Genomic DNA, 22,253 nt, shown 5'->3' with positions numbered 1-22,253 from the left:
TGCTACAGAGTATGCTGCCTATATGCTAAACAAGAAACAGAAAAAACCCTAGCTTCTCTTTCACTGACTGGCATAAAAAATGGCAGCATTGCTGGAATCCAAATGAGAATATCACCAGCAGGTGTGAAGTATATATAACTGCATCGGAAAGATGATAGGGCAGATAAATGATTTAATGAAAACACTGCTAGATGTGCAAAGCTGGTAGAGACATACACCAAAATAATAAATGGTCTTGCAGAGCACATGAAATCTCAATAAAATACATTTAAGTTTGTGGGTGTAAAGTGAAAAAATTGTGGAAAAGTTCACAAGGTATGAATGCTTTTTCAAAGCACTGTAATTAGATAGTTAACATCAAATCGGTGGGGATCCAACTTGTGGCTCCCACGAATCAACTGTTTGAAGGTACTGCGGCATACCAGAAATGGCACAGCTTAATGCATTTTGTGTTTGTGGTGAGAAGAATCACAAGCCAGTACCATTCAAGACAAAACCCAATGTTTGGAGCTCTGCCACTTCTGGTGCACTGCAGACCCTCTTATCAGCTGATCATGTGAGTCCTGGAAGTGAGACCCACAGTGATTTGATATTGAGAACCTATCAAAGGGAGGGATGATTAATATAATTAGGTCCTAGATAACCGCCTTGAGGATTCAATACTCTTGTCTAAGGGTACTGTCACACTCTGCAACTTTCCAACGATCACGACCAGCGATACGACCTGGCCGTGATCGTTGGAAAGTCGTTGTGTGGTCGCTGGAGAGCTGTCACACAGACCGCTCTCCAGCGACCAACGATGCCGAAGTCCCCGGGTAACCAGGGTAAACATCGGGTTACTAAGTGCAGGGCCGCACTTAGTAACCCGATGTTTACCCTGGTTACCAGCGTAAAAGTAAAAAAAAAAAAACCGTACATACTCACATTCCGGTGTCCTTCAGGTCCCTTGCCGTCTGCTTCCCGCTCTGACTGAGTGCCACCGTAAAGTGAAAGCAGATCACAGCGGTGACATCACCGCTGTGCTCTGTACTGCCTTACGGCCGGGAGTCAGTCAGAGCGGGAAGCAGACGGCAAGGGACTTGAAGGACACCGGAATGTGAGTATGTACGTTTTTTTTTTTTTTTACTTTTACGCTGGTAACCAGGGTAAACATCGGGTTACTAAGCACGGCCCTGCACTTAGTAACCCGATGTTTACCCTGGTTACAAGCGAACGCATCGCTGTATCGCTGTCACACACAACGATCCAGCGATGACAGCGGGAGATCCAGCGACGAAAGAAAGTTCCAAACGATCTGCTACGACATACGATTCTCAGCAGGGTCCCTGATCGCTGCTGCGTGTCAGACACAGCGATATCGTATGGATATCGCTGGAACGTCACAGATCGTACCGTCGTAGCGATCAAAGTGCCACTGTGTGACAGTACCCTAATTTTGAGTATTTGCTTTGGACTTTGTAAAGGAACAGAAGACAAAAAAAGTGTAAGACAAGAGTTAAAGCCTTATAATGAGAAACAGTGAGCACAATACTAGCTCTATTAGTACACAGACTTTGGAGGTTTTAACTTTATATTATCAGAGTACTCAGCTTAGAGGGAGCCTTCCAATCACTCTGGAATTTGAAGCCACTTAAACCCCTTCCTGGCCCTCTAGTTACTACAATGTGGGTCTCGTGTACCTGTTCTCTCCTGGCTATAATACTGATGCCAGATGAAGGTATATGCCTTAAAAAAACAATCTTTCTCAGGGCCATATCACCTAACCAGTAAATAGGTGATAGTCGGCTTAGGCCAGAATAACCCTTTAAACAATCAACTTTAGTAAAAAAATAATTGTATCCAAGAGCTTCATTTAATTAATTTATAATCCTATATATCACTTCTGTGGAATTCTACCTCATACTTATTAGCAGAAATTGATGTGTGGCTTGTTCGGGTTTAGGGTTCTTCTATTTAATTACTCATGGTAATGTCACGCGCAGTATCTTTTACAAAAAATGTTGCCTTTTTAATTGCCTTTTTTATTGGCATTGTTACAAGGCAGCACATCAGCCTTCATATTTTTAGTCCAATTAATCGTTGCTATAAAATTGTTGGTATGATGTTAGTATAATTTATAGAACATTTACAGAATGTTACCTAATACTACTAAGCAATAAATACAGAACACATAGTGTAGTGTACAAGTATTGCAAAAATTTATTTTACCTATACAGCAGCAGAGGGCACAAGAGCCTAATTTATAAATCTGAAATATCTCTTTTTCCAAGTTATCCAATAATTTCTAGAGCTAACACAGTTTTTCTACTGAGAAAATTGACTTTTACAGGAGAGGTACCTTCTGACCCCTTAGAAATATATCTGCATCTGTCTTTAGGCATTGTTGTAATTGATTTCTGCTGTGTTCTTGCTTTAACACCCTAATAAATGTCTTTGTATTTCTTTCAAGCTAAAACAGCTTATACGACCATTTACTGTGCAGTGTTGTCAGCATGAAAAACAATGTCAAGTGTTGTACAATGTCCATGACGTGGAAGCAAATACTGGAGGATAAAATAGCTTATATTTACTTGCAATTACCCTCAGAAAGAAGCTACATTACATACAAATGCTTCCAATGCAAAAATTATCTTTTTGGGTATTTAGAATTTTTGGTCTTAAGCTTATATAAGTATTGTTCCATAGTTCAATATAAAAATGTAAGAAATGTATTCGTTTTTAAAAACATATAGAAATAAAGTAATTATCTTGATTTTTTTAAAGTGAAGGTAAGTGCAGCAAAGATGTTAAAGATGTTGTGCTGTTAAGATTCTATAGTGCTGGAGCCAGAAGCGGACAGGTTGGCGGGTGACCAAAATATGCGAATTGCATGCAATGCGGTCATGTGCTGACTAGCTGGCTTTGATCAATCAAGGGTAGAAATGCCTAGTCAGAATGTGATAAGAAGTATACAAATCCCACACTTGCTGTCACAAGATCACCCGAACTCAACACTAGTAGGGGAGAATCCTGGCAGCGCTCACTGTGTATGCCGTGAAAATTCTGCAGCTGTAATAAAAAGCAGTGAAATCCATGAAGAGCCCTGCAGGAAGTGCCATTAATGAAGAGAGATTGCCATCTGCTGGCCAGGCAAAATCAAGTGGAACCAAATTGTGCTGGAAGATTTGCAGGGAGAGTGACTTCATGTGCTGATCACATGACCAAAAGGAAAGACTTCCTTGATATGAAAGCCCTGTGCACCAAACTGCAGGCAGATTTGGCGCCAGAAAAGAGAGCAGACTCGCTTCAGGGATGTTGTTAAGACCAGCGTAACAGGCCTCTGCGTAAAGTCTGCAACATCAAGGCATCAGCCATTGCCTGACAAGGCCCATATTCCACGCAGGAGGACTCTGAGTTCTACCTGCGCTAGTTGGAACCAGGATTCATGCCCCATGGCAGTGAAGCTCAGGATACCAAACATAACCTGTCAAGAGCCGAAACTTAATTCACTCTGTTACAATCCTAAGAGACTACCATTGAGGGTTAAGCTAAGAAGATCCGTGAGGAGACTGCAACAGGTGGTATGCATCTGCGACTGCAGAAGGACAGTGCATGTGAGCAGGGCCATAACTTCCACCTTATTTCTATGCTACCGTGATCAGCTGGGATTAAGGTCTCAGGTTGGGAGGGGAGCGGTTGGTGAGTGGGAGGCTCAACAGGTTATGATAGACTATGTCAGAGAGACTTGTGGCTTCGCAGGAAAACCCGGTGACCTCCACTAGGGCCAGATTTACAGAGAGAGAATGTGATGGCTCCCACGACTAGGCGCACCACCATTGTGAACAAAACATTGACTTTAGATAAAGAAAGACTTTCTTTGCTTTTCCAAGTTTATTGTTATATTTGTTTGAATGTAAATCTGCTTAGTTACTAATAGTAATAATCTTTATTTTTATATAGTGCTAATATATTCTGCAGTGCTTTGTGGTTTGCACACATTATCATCTCTGTCCCCGATGGGGCTCACAATCTAAATTCCCTATCAGTATGTTTTTTGGAGTGTTTAGAGTTACTTTAAATGGAACCTGTCAGCAAGACTGTGCACAGTAACCTACAGACAGTGTCAGGTCAGCGCTGTTATACTGATTAAAACGATACCTTGGTTGATGAAATCTGTCTTGTGGTTGTTGTTCAATCTTAATTTTCAGTTTTGAGTTAATGATATACATGTGGTGCACTGATTAGGTATTCATAATGCAGACTGCTGAGTGCTGACAGAGCAGTCATCCCTCACTGACCTGCCCCCTAGTTAACATAATGAATATTATATATACATACTGAAGAAAAGAACCCTTCTGCAGGCAGGCGTCAGTTGTGAAACTTGCGCTGCAGCATAAGCGCATGTGTACTCTGTATATAATTTTTATGGTTGAGGTTATCCTGATATTAAAAATAAAAAACAAATTGAAAATGGCACCCGCCACGCCTGCGCAGTAGCAGCTATTGGTGTATATAGGGGTGATCCGATAGATGCCACTGTGCAGGTGCATAGCTCTAGTGTGTGCAGGGGTTGATGTCACTCTTGGGCTTCACAATATAAGGGAGCCCAGAAGATCTTTTTGGACAATATAAGCAGTTCAATACCATTAAACAACCATGATATTTTGCAGGATGTTGTAATAATAATCATAATAATAATAATCTTTAATGACATAGCGCCAACATATTCCGCAGCGCTTTACAGTTTAACAGTTTCAAACACAACAGTCATAAGTAGTGTTGAGCGATACCTTCCGATATGCAAAGGTATCGGTATCGGATTGGATCGGCCGATACCGGCAAAATATCGGATCTCGCCGATACCGATACCCGATACCAATGCATATCTATGGGACACAAAATATCGGAATGGTTCCCAGGGTCTGAAGGAGAGGAAACTCTCCTTCAGGCCCTGGGATCCATATTCATGTATAAAATAAAGAATAAAAATAAAAAATATTGATATACTCACCCCTCCGGCGGCCCCTGCTCTTAGCGGTGCCTCCGTTCCTAAGAATGCCGAGTTAAGGACCTTCGATGACGTCGCGGCTTGTGATTGGTCGCGTGACCGCTCATGTGACCGCTCATGCGACCAATCACAAGCCGTGATGTCATCGCAGGTCATTCACTCGCTCATTCTTAGGAACGGAGGCTGCCGGTTGCAGCGGTTACAACCAGGGCGCATCAGAGGGTGAGTATATCCCTATTTTTTATTTTTATTCTTTATTTTACACATGAATATGGATCCCAGGGCCTGAAGGAGAGTTTCCTCTCCTCCAGACCCTGGGAACCATACACTGGGAACTTCCGATTCCGATTTTCGACATCACAAAAATATCAGAACTCGGTATCGGAATTCCGATACCGCAAATATCGGCCGATACCCGATACTTGTGGTATTGGAATGCTCAACACTAGTCATAAGTAAGAACGTTAACAATACAATAATTAAAGCAAAATAGGATGACCCTGCTCGTGAGAGCTTACAATCTACAATGAGATGGGGGAGATACAAAGTACAGTTGTGTATTTACAATGATGGTCCAGCCATCTTGAGGGAGTGGGGGATAGAGATAATGAATGGGATACACACACACACTTACACATAAAATGACTTTGATTAGGGAATGTGATAGGCCGCTCTGAACAAATGTGTTTTGAGGGAGCGCCTAAAACTGTGCAAGTTGTGGATGGTCTTAATTTCTTGGGGTAGGGCATTCCAGAGGATTGGCGTAGCGTGGGAGAAGTCTTGGAGTCAGGAGTGGGAGGTACGGATTACTGCAGAGGTTAATAGAAAGTTGTTTGCAGAGCGCAGCGATCGGCTAGACAGAAATGACAGAGGAGATGTAAGGGGGTGCTGCACTGTGGAGAGCATTGTAGGTGAGAACAAGTACTTTGAACTGGATCCTGTAGTGAATGGGCAGCCAGTGTAACGACTAGCGAAGAGCGGACATGTCTGAGTACCGATTAGCCAGATGGACGACCCTGGCTGCTGCAATAAAGATGGACTGGAGAGGGGAAAGTCAAGTAAGGGGTTAGCCAATTAGAGTGTTACAATAGTAGTGGATCAAGGTGACAGGGAGGGTTTTTGTTGTTTCCATGGTAAGAAAAGGCCAGGTTCTAGAGATGTTGATGGTCTGTCCAATTGGGGCCGTGTAGATAGAGAAGAGAAGGGGGCCAAGGACTGAGCCTTGAGGTACCCCAACAGTGAGAGGAAGAGGGGATGAAGTGGAGCCAGCGAACAAAACACTGAAGGAGCAGTCAGAAAGATAGGAAGAGAACCAGGAGAGGGCAGTGTCCTTAATGCCTAGTGACTGGAGATTTTGTCCTGTGGCCCATGAGCTTCAAATTATGCCACTGGCAAAAAGTATCCATCAACCGCATTTTTATAGGCATAAAAGCACTCAGTTTGGTTAGGGAGAAAATAATTTGTGTTAGTGTGAAATAATATATTTTCTGTATTATAGACTTTCATGACCTTTATGTAAATGATCCTTGACAGTGCTGGTACGTTGGGGAAGAAGTTAGAAAAATGTTGCATTTCGCAGGATTATAACGCAAACTAAGGTGACTCCATATGCTGCAAAACATAGCCCTTGCATAGCTCTTTATAATGACCATGAAGGAGTACTCCAGACAAAAAGATTACTCCTCCAATTAGGTATTATATTTTAGATTGTCAAGGGTTTAAGCACTGGGACCTTAAACAATCTAAAATATACCATCTCCAAAAAAAATGTTTTTGGCTAGAATTAGTGATGGATGAGCAGTAAAATGCTCCAGCTCTCGTTGCTCGGATCGAGCAAATTGGAATACTTGGGTAATCGACCAGAACAACTAGCCCAATGTAAGTCTATGGGAAACCCGAGCATTTTAACCGCAATCCCGCCGGGGGTCCTTTTAAGGTCTAAAAACATCTGAAAATGATGTAAACAGTGCTCAAATGACACAGGAACATCATGGGGATCGCCCCTGGAAGCCTTTCTGACTCCTAGGTCATAGCTGGAACATCATGGGAATGCCCCTGGAAGCATTTATGACTCCCAGGTCACAGCTGTGAGCATTGTTGTCAGAGTCTTACGCCATTTCTACAGGCGAACCCAAAAACATACAAAAACGAAACCAAAATGGATTTTGCTGGGAAACATGTTAAGGAACATCCTTTCCAGGGTAATGACTTTTATATAAGACAAAATAATTAACCCAAAACAAAAATGTTCCTCCACCACTTGGGCTATGTTCACACATAGCGTTTTTAATGTGTTTTTAAACTTTAGCATTGCTTTCAACCAATACAAATGCATTCACTGAGAAATGTCATTGTAGCATTTAACAACCTTAGCTGGCCATGTAGTGTGTGACACATTATCAGACACATCTTGCTTCATTTATGAAGGAAGGACTCTTAAAGTCACAAAGCCTATTTTATAGTGGCATTAGGTGGCATTAATATTCTTAAAGGGCCATTATTAAACAGTGGGTCTCCTATACTGTTATTGCCCATGCAATGAGTGGCTGGGCTGCCAAAAATTAAGATGCACCACAAAACCCCTTTCACGAGACGTACAGGAGGGCATCCTGAAAAAATGTTCCCATTATAAGAAAGTGGGTCTCCCATTGTGTTTACCTATGCATTGAATGCAAGGCCTGCCCTGATCCAAAATTACATGTACCCTAATAAGCCTTTGAGACCACGTACTGGATTGCCACAGGAAAACCAACTTCATGTTATTCATTTAGTACTGCCAAACTGTTTGCTTAGGCATTGAATGCAAGGCCTGCCCTAAAGTTACATGCACCCCAATAAGCCTTTGAGCCCACGTACTGGATGGCCGCAGGAAAACCTAGTTCACATTATTTATTTGGTACTGCCATACGGTTTGCTTAGGCATTGAATGCAATACCTGCCCTGCACCAAATTTACATGCACCCCAATAAGCCTTGGAAGAGAGGTGGAGGTGTGCCTCCTGAAAACAATGTTCCCATTATTAGGTGAGTCACCCATACTGTTTGCCTATGCAGTGAATGCAAGGCCTGCAAAAAATGCCCCTTGAAAGAGATGTGGAGAAGGGCCTATAAAAAAAATGTTCCCATTATAAAGGAGCGGGTCTCCTATACTTGTAATGCCCATACACTAAGTGTATGGGCTGACAAACATTTCCCTCTGGGGGGGTACACATTTATTTATTTATTTTTAATTTACAGGCATTATAAACACCCTTGACAAAAATTAGAGTGGCTGTTGCATCACAGAATACGTTCCCCCCGTGTTCTAGTGGTGGTGTCTGAAGAGACGTGGAGGATGTCCTCCTACCAATCTATTCCCAATTTAAAGGAGTGGGTTCCCTATACTTGGAATGCCCATACAAACATTTCCCCCTGGGGGTTACACATTTTTTAAAAACATTTTTTTTACAGGCATCTTAAACACCCTTGCCAAAACTTTAGTGACTGTTGCATCACGGAACACATTCACCCTGGTTTTCTAGTGGTGGTGGATGATGAGGATGAGGAAATGGAGGAGGATAACACCAAATAGCCCAAATCAGGAAGCATATACTCATGTGTGGGTGTGAAAAGGGGCATGGGAATAAACCTTCCAAAAAAAAGACACTGTGTTGGAGGTTATGTTTCTCTGTCATTCGGTGGTGTACAGAAATCTGGCCCAATCCAGCCCTTGTTCATTTTTATAAGAGTCAGCCTGTCAGCATTTTCAGTTGTTACGTGGATGTGCTTATCAGTTATAATTACACCATCGGCACTAAAAACCCGCTCTGACAAAATGATAGGGGCAAGGCAGGCCAGGACCTCCAAGGCGTAGAGAGCCAGTTTATGCCATGTGTCCTGCTTGGATACCCAATAATTAAAAGGCATAGAGGAATCATGGAGGACATTGGTATTGTCAGCAAGGTACTTCCTCAGTATCTTCCCAAACATTGCACTCCTTGTGACAGTACCCCGCACCTCTGGGCCAGGGCGATGGGAGGTCTGAGAAAACTCTAAAGAACTTTGCCAGTATTCCCCTGCCTCTGCTGGATTGGAGTTGTGTCTCTCTTGCCTGTACTCCTTGGTTGTCCAACGAACTATGACATCTGCCACCAGCGTTCTCAGAATTTTTTTAGTAATTCCGCAACAAGTGCCCTCTGGTACTGCACCATTTTAGTACACCTGTCTGCCTCTGGAAAAAGAAACTAAAAGTTCTCCTTGTAGTGTGGGTCTAGAAGTGTCGCCAACCAGTAATGAGTGTCACTGAAAATTTTGATAATGCGAGGATCACGAGAAAGGGAGCGCAACATAACGTCAGCCATGCGTGCCAGACTGCTAAAAGGCAAGACTTCCGTGTCCTCACCAACAGGATGACTGACCATGCTTTCCTCCTCCTCCTGCTCCTCCCTATCCTCAGGTCATCCATGCTGAACAGACGGTATGACAGTTGTGTGTGTAGTACTTTCTATAGTGCATGAAAGTAGCTCCTGCTCTTCCTCCTCCTCTTCCTCATTGTCTACCAATCCATGTTGGGACGACATGAGGCTTGGCTGTGTGTAATCACCCTATATGGTTCCCTGCTCCATGTCCTCATGCTACGCCGACAATGCATCCTCTTTCATTGTGAGCAGAGAGCCTTTCAGAATGCAGAGAAGGGGAATGGTGATGCTAATTATGTCATCATTGCCACTCACCATCTTGTGGAGACCTCATAGTTTTGTAGGATGGTACATATGTCTGACATCCATGTCCACTTCTGAGGTCTTATGTGTGGAGTCTGAACTGAAAAACGACAGCCTTATTGATGCTGGTAGTCAAAAACTGCCCTCTTTTGCTCACAAATCCTTTCCAACATATGCAGTGTAGAGTTCCAACACGTTGGGACATCACTCGCCAGTCGGTGAGCCGGAAGCTGCAAATGTTGCTGAAGCACATTTAGGACAGCTGAAGATGTAGCTGATGTTCTAAAATAGGCACACAGGGGGCGTACTTTTACAGACATATTTGGCACCTCCAGGTAGCTTTTGAGAAACCATTGAATGAAGAGGTTAAGCACATGGGCCAGGCATGGTATGTGTGTGAGCTCACCTCGCCTCAGAGCTGCCACCAGGTTCCTGCCATTGTCACACACAACCATGCCTGGCTGTAGGTTCAGCAATGTGAGCCACAAATGTGATTGGTCTTTCAGAGCTGTCCACAACTCTTCAGCATTGTGCGGTTTGTCACCTAAGCAGATTAACTTCAGGACAGCCTGTTGCCGCTTGGCTGAGGCAGTGCTGCTGTGCTTTCAGCTTGTGACTGATGTGCTCATTTCAGAGATGGAGGCTAAAGAGGGGTAGGAGGAGGAGCAGGAGCTGTAGAATGTGGGGGCCACCCTGATTGACGTAGGGCCCACAATCCTCGGCATTGGGAGGACGTGTTCCATCCAAAGGTAACACTGGGTCCTGGCTTCCACTATGTTAACCCAGTGTGCCGTTAGTGAGATGTACCCTCTCTGCCCACAAGCACTTGTCCACATGTCTGTGGTTAGGTGGACTTTCCCAGTAAAAGCATTGTTGAGGGCACGGGTAATGTTGTGGAATACAAGCTGGTGTAATGCCAGTACGGCACACCGGGACAAATAGTGGCTGCTGGAAACCGAGTTCCTTGGGAACAGCCGCTGCCATCAGGTTGCATAAAGATTAATAATAATAATAATAATAATAATAATAATAATTTTATTTATATAGCGCCAACATATTCCGCAGCGCTTTACAAATTATAGAGGGGAATTGTGCAGACAATAGACATTACAGCATAACAGAAATCACAGTTCAAAATAGATACCAAGAGGAGTGAGGGCCCTGCTCGCAAGCTTACAATCTATAGGAAAAAGGGAGACACGAGAGGTGGATGGTAACAATTGCTTTAGTTATTTGGACCAGCCATAGTGTAAGGCTCGGGTGTTCATGTAAAGCTGCATGAACCAGTTCACTGCCTAAGTATGTAGCAGTACATACACAGAGGCTATTAACTGTATAAAGTGTATGAGAACATGATGCGATCATGCGAGGAACCTGATTATGTTTTCTTTGTTTTTTTCATTTTTTTTGAATGGGCCACACAGGGATAGTTAGGTTAATGCGTTGAGGCGGTAGGCCAATCTGAACAAATGAGTTTTTAGGGCACGCTTAAAACTGTGGGGATTGGGGATTAATCGTATTAACCTAGGTAGTGCATTCCAAAGAGTCGGCGCAGCACGTGTAAAATCTTGGAGATGGGAGGTTCTGATTATTGAGGATGCTAACCTGAGGTCATTTGCGGAGCGAAGGGCACGGGTAGGTTGGTAGACTGAGACCAGAGAGGAAATGTAGGGTGGTGCTGAGCCATGGAGTGCTTTGTGGATGAGGGTACTAGTTTTGTACTGGATTCTGGAGTGGATGGGTAGCCAGTGTAGTGACTGGCACAAGGCGGACGCATCGGTGTAACGGTTGGTGAGGAATATGATCCTGGCTGCAGCATTCAGTACAGATTGGAGAGGGGAGAGTTGGGTAAGAGGGAGGCCGATTAGTAGAGAGTTACAATAGTCCAAACGAGAATGAATAAGTGAAACAGTAAGAGTTTTTGCAGAGTCGAAAGTAAGAAAAGGGCGAATTCTAGAAATGTTTTTGAGATGCAGATAAGAAGAGTGAGCCAGTGATCGGATGTGGGGGGTGAATGAAAGCTCGGAATCAAGGATGACCCCAAGGCAGCGGGCATGTTGCTACAAGCCTCAAGGACACTGGGGCTGAACGAACCCTCATCCGACCCGAACTGGCGGCCCCTGAAGAAATCATTCCGGGGAAAACCCTAACTGTCACTTGGATAAGGGACATCAGCTGTCCCTTACCAATGACCCGGGTTTATATTGATTGGAGTGCCGGGAGCAGGGTGAAGGAAGTGGGGCTGTCTGATAATTTGCCCACTGATGTTTTGTTGGGGACTGATTTGGGGAGGATGGTTGCATACTACGTCCCTGACACCCCTCCCCAATCTGCTAATAAGGGTAACGTTAACCCTGATGATGATGATGATGATGATGATGATGATGATGATGGGAAATCGCATGTGTTACCTGACCATGCTTTATCTTATAATGATGCATCTGATAACCATTTTTTCCCTAGGAGTGATGGTGAAAATGTTGTACCTGTGCCAACTGAACCTGATAATGATTTTTCTGTGAAAGTTGATGTGTCCATAGGTACAGGAGTGCTCAGCCACATCACTTTGTGGAGTGAGATGGCTGATAAACCCCTAGCAGAGGCAAGTGTCGGTGCTACAGGAAATGGGGAGATACATGGGAACCGTGAGGAAGGTGATGCCATGCAATTGACCAGTGCCACTGAGGAAGGTAACTGGCCCATAAGTAGCACTGCTCCTGAGGTAATGGGGGTGGATGGGGAGGTAGAGCCCATAGCAGCGTCGGCTGATGGGTCGGTAGAAATCCCCGGGGAGACAGCCTACGTAGCTGCTGTCACCCGCAGTCAGAGTGCCCGGAACGCAGATAACTGTCTGCCTTCTGGACCCTCCTCAGTCATCATTGTGACTGAACCAGAGGTGGACCCATAGCCGGTTCCAGAGGGTTCCCGTGGGGAAGGGACCCTGACGCCGCTTCTGGCTTCCCCTAGCCAGGAGTTTCAGGCCGCTCTGCACACAGATGCGAGCCTAGAGAGTTTGAGACAACTCACCGAGACGCCCATCTCTGAGACTGATAAGGAGAGGGTGTTCTGGGAAAGAGGAAGGTTGTACCGGGAGACAGTACCTGGAAAATCGCAAAAGGAGTGGTTGAGGGAAAGACAGCTGGTCGTCACGCAGGAATTCCAGGGTGAGTTGTTACAGATTCCCAGTAGCTGGACACTTGGGGATCAACAAAACTAAGGCCCGGCTGTCTCAACACTTCTACTGGCCTAAGGCGGGGACAGATGTGTCAAACTACTGCCGTTCCTGTGTCATCTGTCAAAGAGTGGGGAAGGTGGGGCCTGCTCTTAAGGCTCCCCTGATCCCTTTGCCAGTGATAGAGGAGCCTTTCCAGAGGATCATGGTGGACATTGTGGGCCCGTTGGCCATCCCCAGCAGCTCTGGAAAGCAATACATCCTTACTGTGGTAGACTACGCTACCCAGTACCCAGAGGCAGTAGTTTTGTCATCAACTAGGGCAGATAAGGTGGCAGATGCCCTGTTGGCTATCTTTTCACGTGTAGGATTTCCCAGGGAGATGCTCACTGATCAAGGGACCCAATTCATGTCTCGCCTAATGGAGGATCTGTGTAAGAGAATGCAGGTGAAGCACCTGGTATCGAGTGCGTATCACCCACAGACCAATGGCTTGTGTGAACGCTTCAATGGTACCCTCAAACAGATGCTACACATGCTGGTTGAGACACAAGGGCGCGACTGGGAGTGGTACCTCCCACACCTGCTGTTCGCTTACCGAGAGGTTCCGCAGGCCTCGACGTGGTTCTCCCCCTTTGAGCTCCTGTACGGCAGGTGAGTACGGGGACCCCGTGGGTTGGTAAGAGAATCCTGGAAAGAGGAGCCAAACCTTTCTGAAGTGTCCATAGTGTAGTATGTCATGTGCTTCCGTGACAAGATGCAGACCTTGATGCAGTTGGTGCATGAAAACATGACGCAGGCTCAGGCTGACCAGAAGCACTGGTACGACCAGAATGCCCGAGAGAGGACCTACCACGTGGGTCAAAAGGTGTGGGTGCTGGTCCCTGTACCAACGGATAAGCTTCAGGCAGCCTGGGAGGGCCTGTACGTCATCCACCAACAGCTCAACCTGGTCACCTACGTGGTCACGCTTGACCACGTTCGGGGTAGGCAAAAGGCCTTTCACATCAACATGATGAAGGCTCATCATGAACATGAACCTTTTGTCCTACCAGTCTGCAGCTTACCCGAAGACGGGGAGGAAGACACCCTCCTGGACATGCTGGCCCAAGCCAAGGCAGGTGGGTCCATTGAGGATGTGGAGGTAAGCGCCTCGCTAACTGAACCACAGCGGTTGCAGTTGCAAACCACACTGGAACCCTTCCGGGTCGTGTTCTCCAACCGACCTGGAAGGACTGAGTTAGCAGTCCACGAGGTGGACACCGTGAATCATGCCCCGCTACAGCGAACACCCTATTGAATCTCCGACCAGGTGAAGCAGGTTATGCGCCAGGAGATCGATGAGATGTTACAGCTGGGGATGATTTAACAGTCAAAGAGCGCGTGGGCCTCACCCATAGTTCTCGTGCCAAAGAAGGACCGGACCACCCGGTTCTGCGTGGAACGCAGGGGGCTCAACGCCATTACAGCCTCTGACGCACACCCAATGCTGCACATCGAGGAGCTGCTTGAGAAGTTAGCTGGCGCAAAATACCTGACAATAATGGATCTGAGTCGAGGATACTGGCAGATTCCCCTGAGCCCCAAGGCACAGGAGAAGTCTGCCTTTATCACACCATTTGGACTGTACGAGTCCACGGTCATGCCCTTCGGCATGAAGAATGCCCCTGCCACTTTCCAGCGGATGGTCAACCTCCTGCTTCAGGGACTGGAGGAGTACGCCATGGTGTACTTGGATGACATTGCCATCTTCAGTCCCTCCTGGAAGGAACACCTGCAGCATCTCGAGGAGGTGCTCAGGCGAATTCACCGAGCAGGACTGACTATCAAGCCGGGAAAGTGCCAGATGGGCATGAGGGAGGTCCACTACCTGGGGCACTGGGTAGGCGGAGGCACCCTAAAGCCAGAGCCTGAGAAAGTGGGAGCAATCGTGGACTGGCCCACTCCCAGGACCAAGAAACAGGTGATGTCCTTCCTGGGCACCGCAGGGTACTATAGACGCTTCTTACAGCACTATAGTAGCCTGGCAAAACCTTTGATGGACCTCACCAGGAAGAAGCTACCCCACATCGTCAACTGGACCGATGGCTGTGAGGGGGCCTTCCAGGTGTTGAAAACAGCACTGTGCAACACCCCCCTGTTGAAAGCAGTCGACCGTTCTTGGTAGAGACCGATGCCAGTGAGTTTGGCCTTGGTGCTGTGCTCAGCCAGGTTGACTCAGAGGACCAAGAGCACCCCGTGTTGTACCTGAGCCGGAAACGTTTGCCGAGTCTGGGCCCTACAGCGCTTGCAGCCCTACTTGTACGGTGGCACCTTCACTGTGGTGACCGACCACAACCCTCTGCGCTGGCTAAAGATTCCATCTCCACAAGCCTAAAAGGCAACATTTTGAGCGCAAGCAGACGAGAAATTTGTGAATTTAGTACTATGGCCTGTGGGGTGTTGGCTGCTTATTTCCACTTGCGTTCCAATGACTGTGGCATGGACAACTGAAGGCTGTGCTGGTACAAGGGCATGGACATGCTCGATGATGGTGCTAGTTGACTGCGGGAAACGACAGGTGCAGGGTACAAGGCATCTTCGCATGCACTGTGGACAGGTGATTGGATTGCACGCACAACAGTGGAGGAAGCAGTGGTTTCACCCGCAGACACTGTTCCTGGAACCTGGGGTTCGGCGTACAGGTGCTTTGCTGCCATGTCTCTAATTATGCTGGTGGTGGTCAGGCTGGTAGTTTTGCTACCCCTGCTGATGCGTGCATGGCAGGTGGTGCAAATGGCCTGTTTGGGGTTATCAGCAGAGTTTTTAAAATAAAAAGCAACCAGACTCATGAAGACCTAACAGTTGGAATGGCAACTTCCATCATGTTGGTGTTACGGGGAATGGATGCATGCCTTCTGTCTGCGGCCACCACACTGCTTCTTCTTACCTGATGGGGTGCTATGCCTCCTTCCCCATGTCTGGTGCTGTCATTGCTCTGAATGTCCTCCTGCCAGATTTAGTCAGTTACTATATCACCCACCACCTCATCTTCAACATCCACAGCCTGGTCCTCCTCCTGACTTTCTGGCAATTGTGTCTCATCATCATCCACCTCTTGTGACACTTTCTCACTGTCGCCTTCGTGTGACCATGGTTGCTCAAATATTTGGGCATCGCTACATGCGATCTCATCTTGCACCACTTCAAGTGGACTGGAAAAGAGTCCCGAATCTATAAATGGAAAAGTGAACCGCTCTTTGGAGTATCCAAGTGTGGGATCAGTTGTCTCCGGGCACTCAACATGGTGGGAGGAAGGAGGATCAGGGTGAGTAATATGCGATCCAGACTCATGGCTACTCAGACTTGACCAAGTGGAAGACGTGGTGGTGGTGGTGTTTCAAAAGAAAAACACGTGGTGGTGGTGGTGTTTCAAAAGAAAAACAACCAATAAAAGGTAAGTGCCAGAGGCAAATTTCTGGGTGCACCGGATACCTGGCTCCTGGATTTTGTCCAACCCTGATATAACGTACAAGTATAATAGTAAACAATCGATTACAGCCTGATAATAAGATAGAAAAGATCCATGTGACTGGAAGCATTATCCGCTGTCCAACCAACAACCTTTTGACACTACTCTGGGTTCAATAGTGGTGTGCTGCTGTCCCCTAGTAATTGGGACAGGAAGGTCAAGCGAGAAGATGTGGGTGTTTGTTGTGGCCCACTTTCAGCTTGCCCATGGCCTTGGCCTCTGCATGCACCATCAGCATCACTTCCACTTCTCTGTCCGTTGCCATGCGCCTTGCTCATTTTTAATTGACTACTACAATATTTTCCACGTTTACTACAAATGGCTGAATTTGGAGCAAACTTATATGTGATCAGTGTGCGTAAAAAACACAGTTTAAATTATCTGGACAGTAGGTTAAAAAGAAAAAAAACATTTTTAATAACTAGGGTAAGGCACAGCAAAATCAGTTCAAATGAGACCTCATATGCCACTATTTGTAGCCCACAGATAGATCAGGGGTCTGACAGAGGCACCACACTGTTCAATATGTGGCCTATATTTTTTGCACCAAAATATTGAATAGAACGAGTGTAACAGACAGCAAAGACAGTGGAATGGAGGCCTGAAATGCCCAAATTTGTAGCCCACAGATAGATCAGGGGTCTGACAGAGAAAGCAAAATGTCCAATATGTGGCCTGTATTTTTTACCCCAAAATACTGAAAAGAACTATGGTAACAGACAGCAAAGACAGAAGAATGGAGGCCTGAAATGCTCAAATTTGTAGCCCACAGATAGATCAGGAGTCTGACAGAGAAGGCACAATGTCCAATATTTGGCCTTTATTTTTTACCCCAAAATACCGAATAGAACGAGGGTAACAGATAACAAAGACAGTGGAATGGAGTCCTTGAATGCCCAAATTTGTAGCCCACAGATAGATCAGGGATTTGACAGAAAAAGCAAAATGTCCAATATGTGGCCTGTATTTTTTACCCCAAAATACTGAATAGAAGGAGGGTAAGAGACAGCAAATACAGTGGAATGGAAGCCTGAAAAGCCCAAATTTGTAGCCCATAGATAGATCAGGGGTCTGACAGAGAAAGCACAATGTCCAATACGTGGCCTGTATTTTTTACCCCAAAATACTGAATAGAACTATGGTAACAGACAGCAAAGACAGAAGAATGGAGGCCTGAAATGCTCAAATTTGTAGCCACAGATGGATCAGGGGTCTGACCGAGGTACCACACTGTTCATTATGTGGCCTGCATTTTTCACCCCAAAATACTGTGCAGAATGAGGATAAGAGACAGGAGAGACAGTGGAATGGAGTCCTGAAATGCCCAAATTTGAAGCCCACAGATAGATCAGGAGACTGACAGAGAAACCACAATGTCCAATATGTGGCCTGCTTGTTTTTTACCCCAAACTTCTGTATAAACGAGGGTAGCAGACAGCAAAGACAGTGGAATGGAGGCCTGAAATGCACAAATTTGTAGCCCACAGATAGATCAGGTGTCTGACAGAGAAACCACAATGTCCAATATGTGAACAAGCAAAAAAAGGGGTGGGCTCTGGATTGCTACCTGCGGCTAGGAATATATGTAATAGGCAGCAGCAGCAGCAGACAGTAATGGAATGGACCCTCTTGATGTATGCAATGATATCTATATACCCACATACAGTGCCTGCATGCCTTGCACTGATATGTCTAGAGCGACGTACACACCCCTGCCTACCTAGCACTGCAATCTAGATACTCCGTAATTAGTCCTTCGAAGGACTGTTGGTTTAGCTGGATTTGTGGATTCTATGATGGTAGACCCACTCTAAAGGTACCGTCACACTAGGCGATATCGCCAGCGATCCGTGACGTTGCAGCGACCTGGATAGCGATATCGCTGTATTTGACACGCAGCAGCGATCTGGATCCCGCTGTGAAATTGCTGGTCGCTGCTAGAAGGTCTGCACTTTATTTGGTCGCTAGGTCGCCGTGTTTGACAGCAAAAGCAAGGATACCAGCGATATTTTACACTGGTAACCAGGGTAAACATCGGGTTACTAAGCGCAGGGCCGCGCTTAGTAACCCGATGTTTACCCTGGTTACCAGCGTAAAAGTTAAAAAAACAAACAGTACATACTCACCAGCGCGTCCCCCAGCCTCTGCTTCCTGACACTGACTGAGCGCCGGCCCTAAACTGAAAGTGAAAGCACAGCGGTGACGTCACCGCTGTGCTGTTAGGGCCGGAGCTCAGTCAGTGTCAGGAAGCAGACGCTGGGGGACGCGCAGGTGAGCATGTACTGTTTGTTTTTTTAACTTTTACGCTGGTAACCAGGGTAAACATCGGGTTACTAAGCGCGGCCCTGCGCTTAGCAACCCGATGCTTACCCTGGTTACCCGGGGACCTCGGCATCGTTGGTCGCTGGAGAGCGGTCTGTGTGACAGCTCTCCAGCGACCAAACAGCGACGCTGCAGCGATCGGCAGCGCTGTCGCTATCGCTGCAGCGTCGCTTAATGTGACGGTACCTTAACTAATAAATCCCCAAATCTGATCTTATCTCGGCAGCAACTTTTCCTACACTGTCTGAATCAGGAGCTGAATTAGTCGAGCAGGGCGGCGCCAGGTCTTTTATAGACCTGATGACACTGTGCGGCCAGCCAATCACTATAATACCACAACAAAAATGGCTGCGGCATTACATTGCATTCCAGACAATCCCTGCATATTGATTGGCTCTGAAAGAGTGCAAATCATGAAAGGAGGGCACCCGAGCTCCCACCAAGCAAACCCGGAAATGCTCTGTACTCGCCGAGTACCGCGAGTACAGCGATGCTCAGGCGAGTAACGAGCATTACCGGTTATACTCGCTCATCACTAGCTAGAATATGATTATAAAGGGTTTGTATACTTTCTGCAGTTTCAAACCTTGAAGCAATTCTAACTCCTTTGGGTTCTATAGAACTAGTAGTATACATAAGGTAAGCAGGGAAATATTTTTGTTGAATGCTAGGAAAGAATACTCCAGTTGAAAGTGAAGCCGACGTCATTCTTTTAAAATGCACCCCACTCACTATCAGTGCTTTCGTGAATAATGAGAGGGTTCACCAGGATAATAAATGTATATATTGTGTTTCAGAAAAGCAGGCAGCACTCCAAAAAATGATGAAAAAAAGAGGACTTTATTAGCCCATCTGGTGTGGCAACGTTTCGGCTGTGAACAGACTTTCTCAAGTTGTCTGGGAGGCCCTGTACCCGTCTCTGGCTTATTTGGAGCTGTTACTGTATTTTTCAGTTTATATTGTGTCTCAACCACAGAAAGTTTTTTCAGACTTCATGGACTACACCTAGCACTACACCTTTCTGTGCTTCATGTCAAAATAAGCCTTCCTGTCCATAATGAAAATCAGAATATGCATTGAGATTAATTGCTATGGTCAAAATGATGAAACGAGTCCCACTTGTTTGATGTTAATGCCTTAAAATTTGAAAGGGTTATCTCATCGCTGCAAAGCCCACTGCAAGCAAATCAGAAAAATGCAGAGGATGTGTAGTTTTAAATGATGACCATCACATAAATTTCATTTCATGTAATATTAGGGTGACCCAAGTTTTCCCAACTATGTTCTGGTTTATAGAAAGTGGTCAAGAGCAGAGAGAGGACCTTTTATGCCCTAATAAACAAACTGTGCCATGTCATGTTTTCATTAATGTTACCAAATCATAATAGTAGAATGCAGTCTCTGAGGAAATGGGGCAATGACTGGAAGATTAGACATTGTTTATTGTCTGTAACCATGGAGACACACAGGTATGCATAGGAACTGTATGCATGACAAGTAATATATTTTAAATGCAGAATACTCTCAAAGTTGTTTAGCTTTTGTGATACATCAGAGCAATAAAATGGATTCAAAGGAGCACATCTGTTTTCAATGTATTTACCAAAAAAAGTGTACAGTATGTCAGTGATGAGAAAGTGACAATGCTATTGTTACATCACAGGCACTGTAATACTTCACTTCCTTGGAGATTTGTACCTCATTCCAATTATTCTAGACATAGGTGGGAACACAGGATACTCTGTTCTGACACATGTTAGTGTGGATGGATAACTTATCTTTTTGATGAGAACATTTGCAGCAAACTATGTTCATACAACTTTGCTAGAAAATAAGATTCATCAATGCTATCACTTCAATTGTGAAATTGTGTTTTTTTTTATTTCAATGGCATTCCTCAGCTCAAGAAATGAACGTAACTAAAAGTTGTCTAACTGTCATTGCAGGATGATGATGTGAGAGACAATCGTTTCAGCTTTACAGCATATGGTATGGGACCTTGTCTACAAGCAAAAGATGGCGTGACTCCAAAAGGACCCAACCCAGCACCTATAGTACCAAAAACCCATGAAGAGATGCGAAAAGTGTTTATTGACAGAGCAAAAAAGATAGACACAATTTCTCGAGCTTGTTTCCCACTGGCCTTTTTAATATTCAATATCTTCTACTGGGTGATCTACAAAATTCTAAGACATGAGGACTTTCACCAGCAAGATTAAGAGACTAAATGCTGGTATGTCAACATTAAGGTTGTCCATAAAAGTATGAACATCAACGTCTTAATTCCATTTTTCCCTAATAGATAGAAGCTTTTCAAATCAAACAGAAAATAACACAATCACAGCTACACTAAACTGCCAACTGTTTTTACGTGTTATTACTCAGAGGTACACAATCGTACACAAAGCTTACTGTTTTTTAAGTGATTTTTTTTACTGTATATTATTATACACAACAGGACCAAATAGCTAAATTGGTTGTAGGTTTTAAAGTGACCACAAATTTATTTACCTTTTTATTTCAAATTTGTGAAAACCTTTAACGTATATTTTTGAGTAGTAAAAACTATTTTTTAAATATACTTATTGTCAGATTTTGTACAACACAGAGCAATGCTGAAAGGATGGTAAAACTAATCAATATGATCACAATATATAAAACTAGTAACATTAAACCTAGTGAACATTAAATTGCACACATCATTTTATGGATTCAAATCTTGTCCATTGAGATCACATCTGCTTAGACTTTAAGAAACGGTAAAATCACTGCACCATTGTGAAAAGGCTATCTACCTCGATTGTGGTATTGGTAGTCAATATCTGTATGTGAGTAATGGAGAACATACATTGCAATGAATAGCAATCAGAATATATTCTAAGATATGTACTGTCAGGGAGGAAACTAAAATATGATGATACTACGTGTGTGATGGCACTTTTAAAAAAATATAATTTTGTGATATAATTAAGTGAAGCTGACAGGGAAATGTAGAGATGAGATTGTGGATCTAATGGTGGCTTTGGGCAAATGTGACATTTTCTTTGTGCCCACTTTGATGATCTATCGTTAGGTCGGTCGGGGTCCGATACCCATCACCCCGTTGATCAGCTGTTTTTGCAGTTGGCGCCAGCCGAATCTGCTCATTTGCAGAGCTTCTCTTTCTTCTAATAGTGGCCCCGGCAGGGTACTGATTGATTTTAATAGGAGATGGATGTGCAGTACCGGGCAGCAGCCACTGTGAGAAGACTTAGCAGCGACACAAATGAGCAGTTCCGACCAGTGGCCACCAACACCGAGAACAGCTGATGGATGGGGATGTTGGGTGTCGGATCCTGACAGAACAGACATTGATGATTTATCCTAAGGATAGGTCATCAATTTTAAAGTCGTGGACAAGCGCTGTAAAGAGTTTTCTTGATGATAACCACTTATCACCATTCCATAGGATATGTAATAAATGTGTGACAACTGGGGGTCCCACTGATAGAACCAACTACTGAACATGAGAGCAGAGACAAAATGCCCTTTATATGAATTCATTCTGCTGCTTAGTTAAAAG

The 22,253-nt window shown here is 44.9% G+C and overlaps 1 protein-coding gene across 1 annotated transcript in view; it reads left to right on the top strand.

Moving 5' to 3' along the window:
• GLRA3 (glycine receptor alpha 3) overlaps positions 1-21,045 on the top strand; it is a 443,610-nt gene extending 422,565 nt beyond the window's left edge. The window contains exon 9 of the mRNA XM_077279517.1: positions 20,638-21,045. Coding sequence (XP_077135632.1) covers positions 20,638-20,910 — 273 coding nt within the window. The 3' untranslated portion in view covers positions 20,911-21,045. The remainder of the gene's footprint in view (positions 1-20,637) is intronic.
• Positions 21,046-22,253: the final 1,208 nt, after the last annotated feature.

Source organism: Ranitomeya variabilis, chromosome 1, assembly GCF_051348905.1.
Source record: "Ranitomeya variabilis isolate aRanVar5 chromosome 1, aRanVar5.hap1, whole genome shotgun sequence".
NCBI lineage: Eukaryota > Metazoa > Chordata > Amphibia > Anura > Dendrobatidae > Ranitomeya > Ranitomeya variabilis.
Note: the sequence above shows the minus strand (reverse complement) of the source record. Positions and strands in the feature narration are given on the sequence as shown.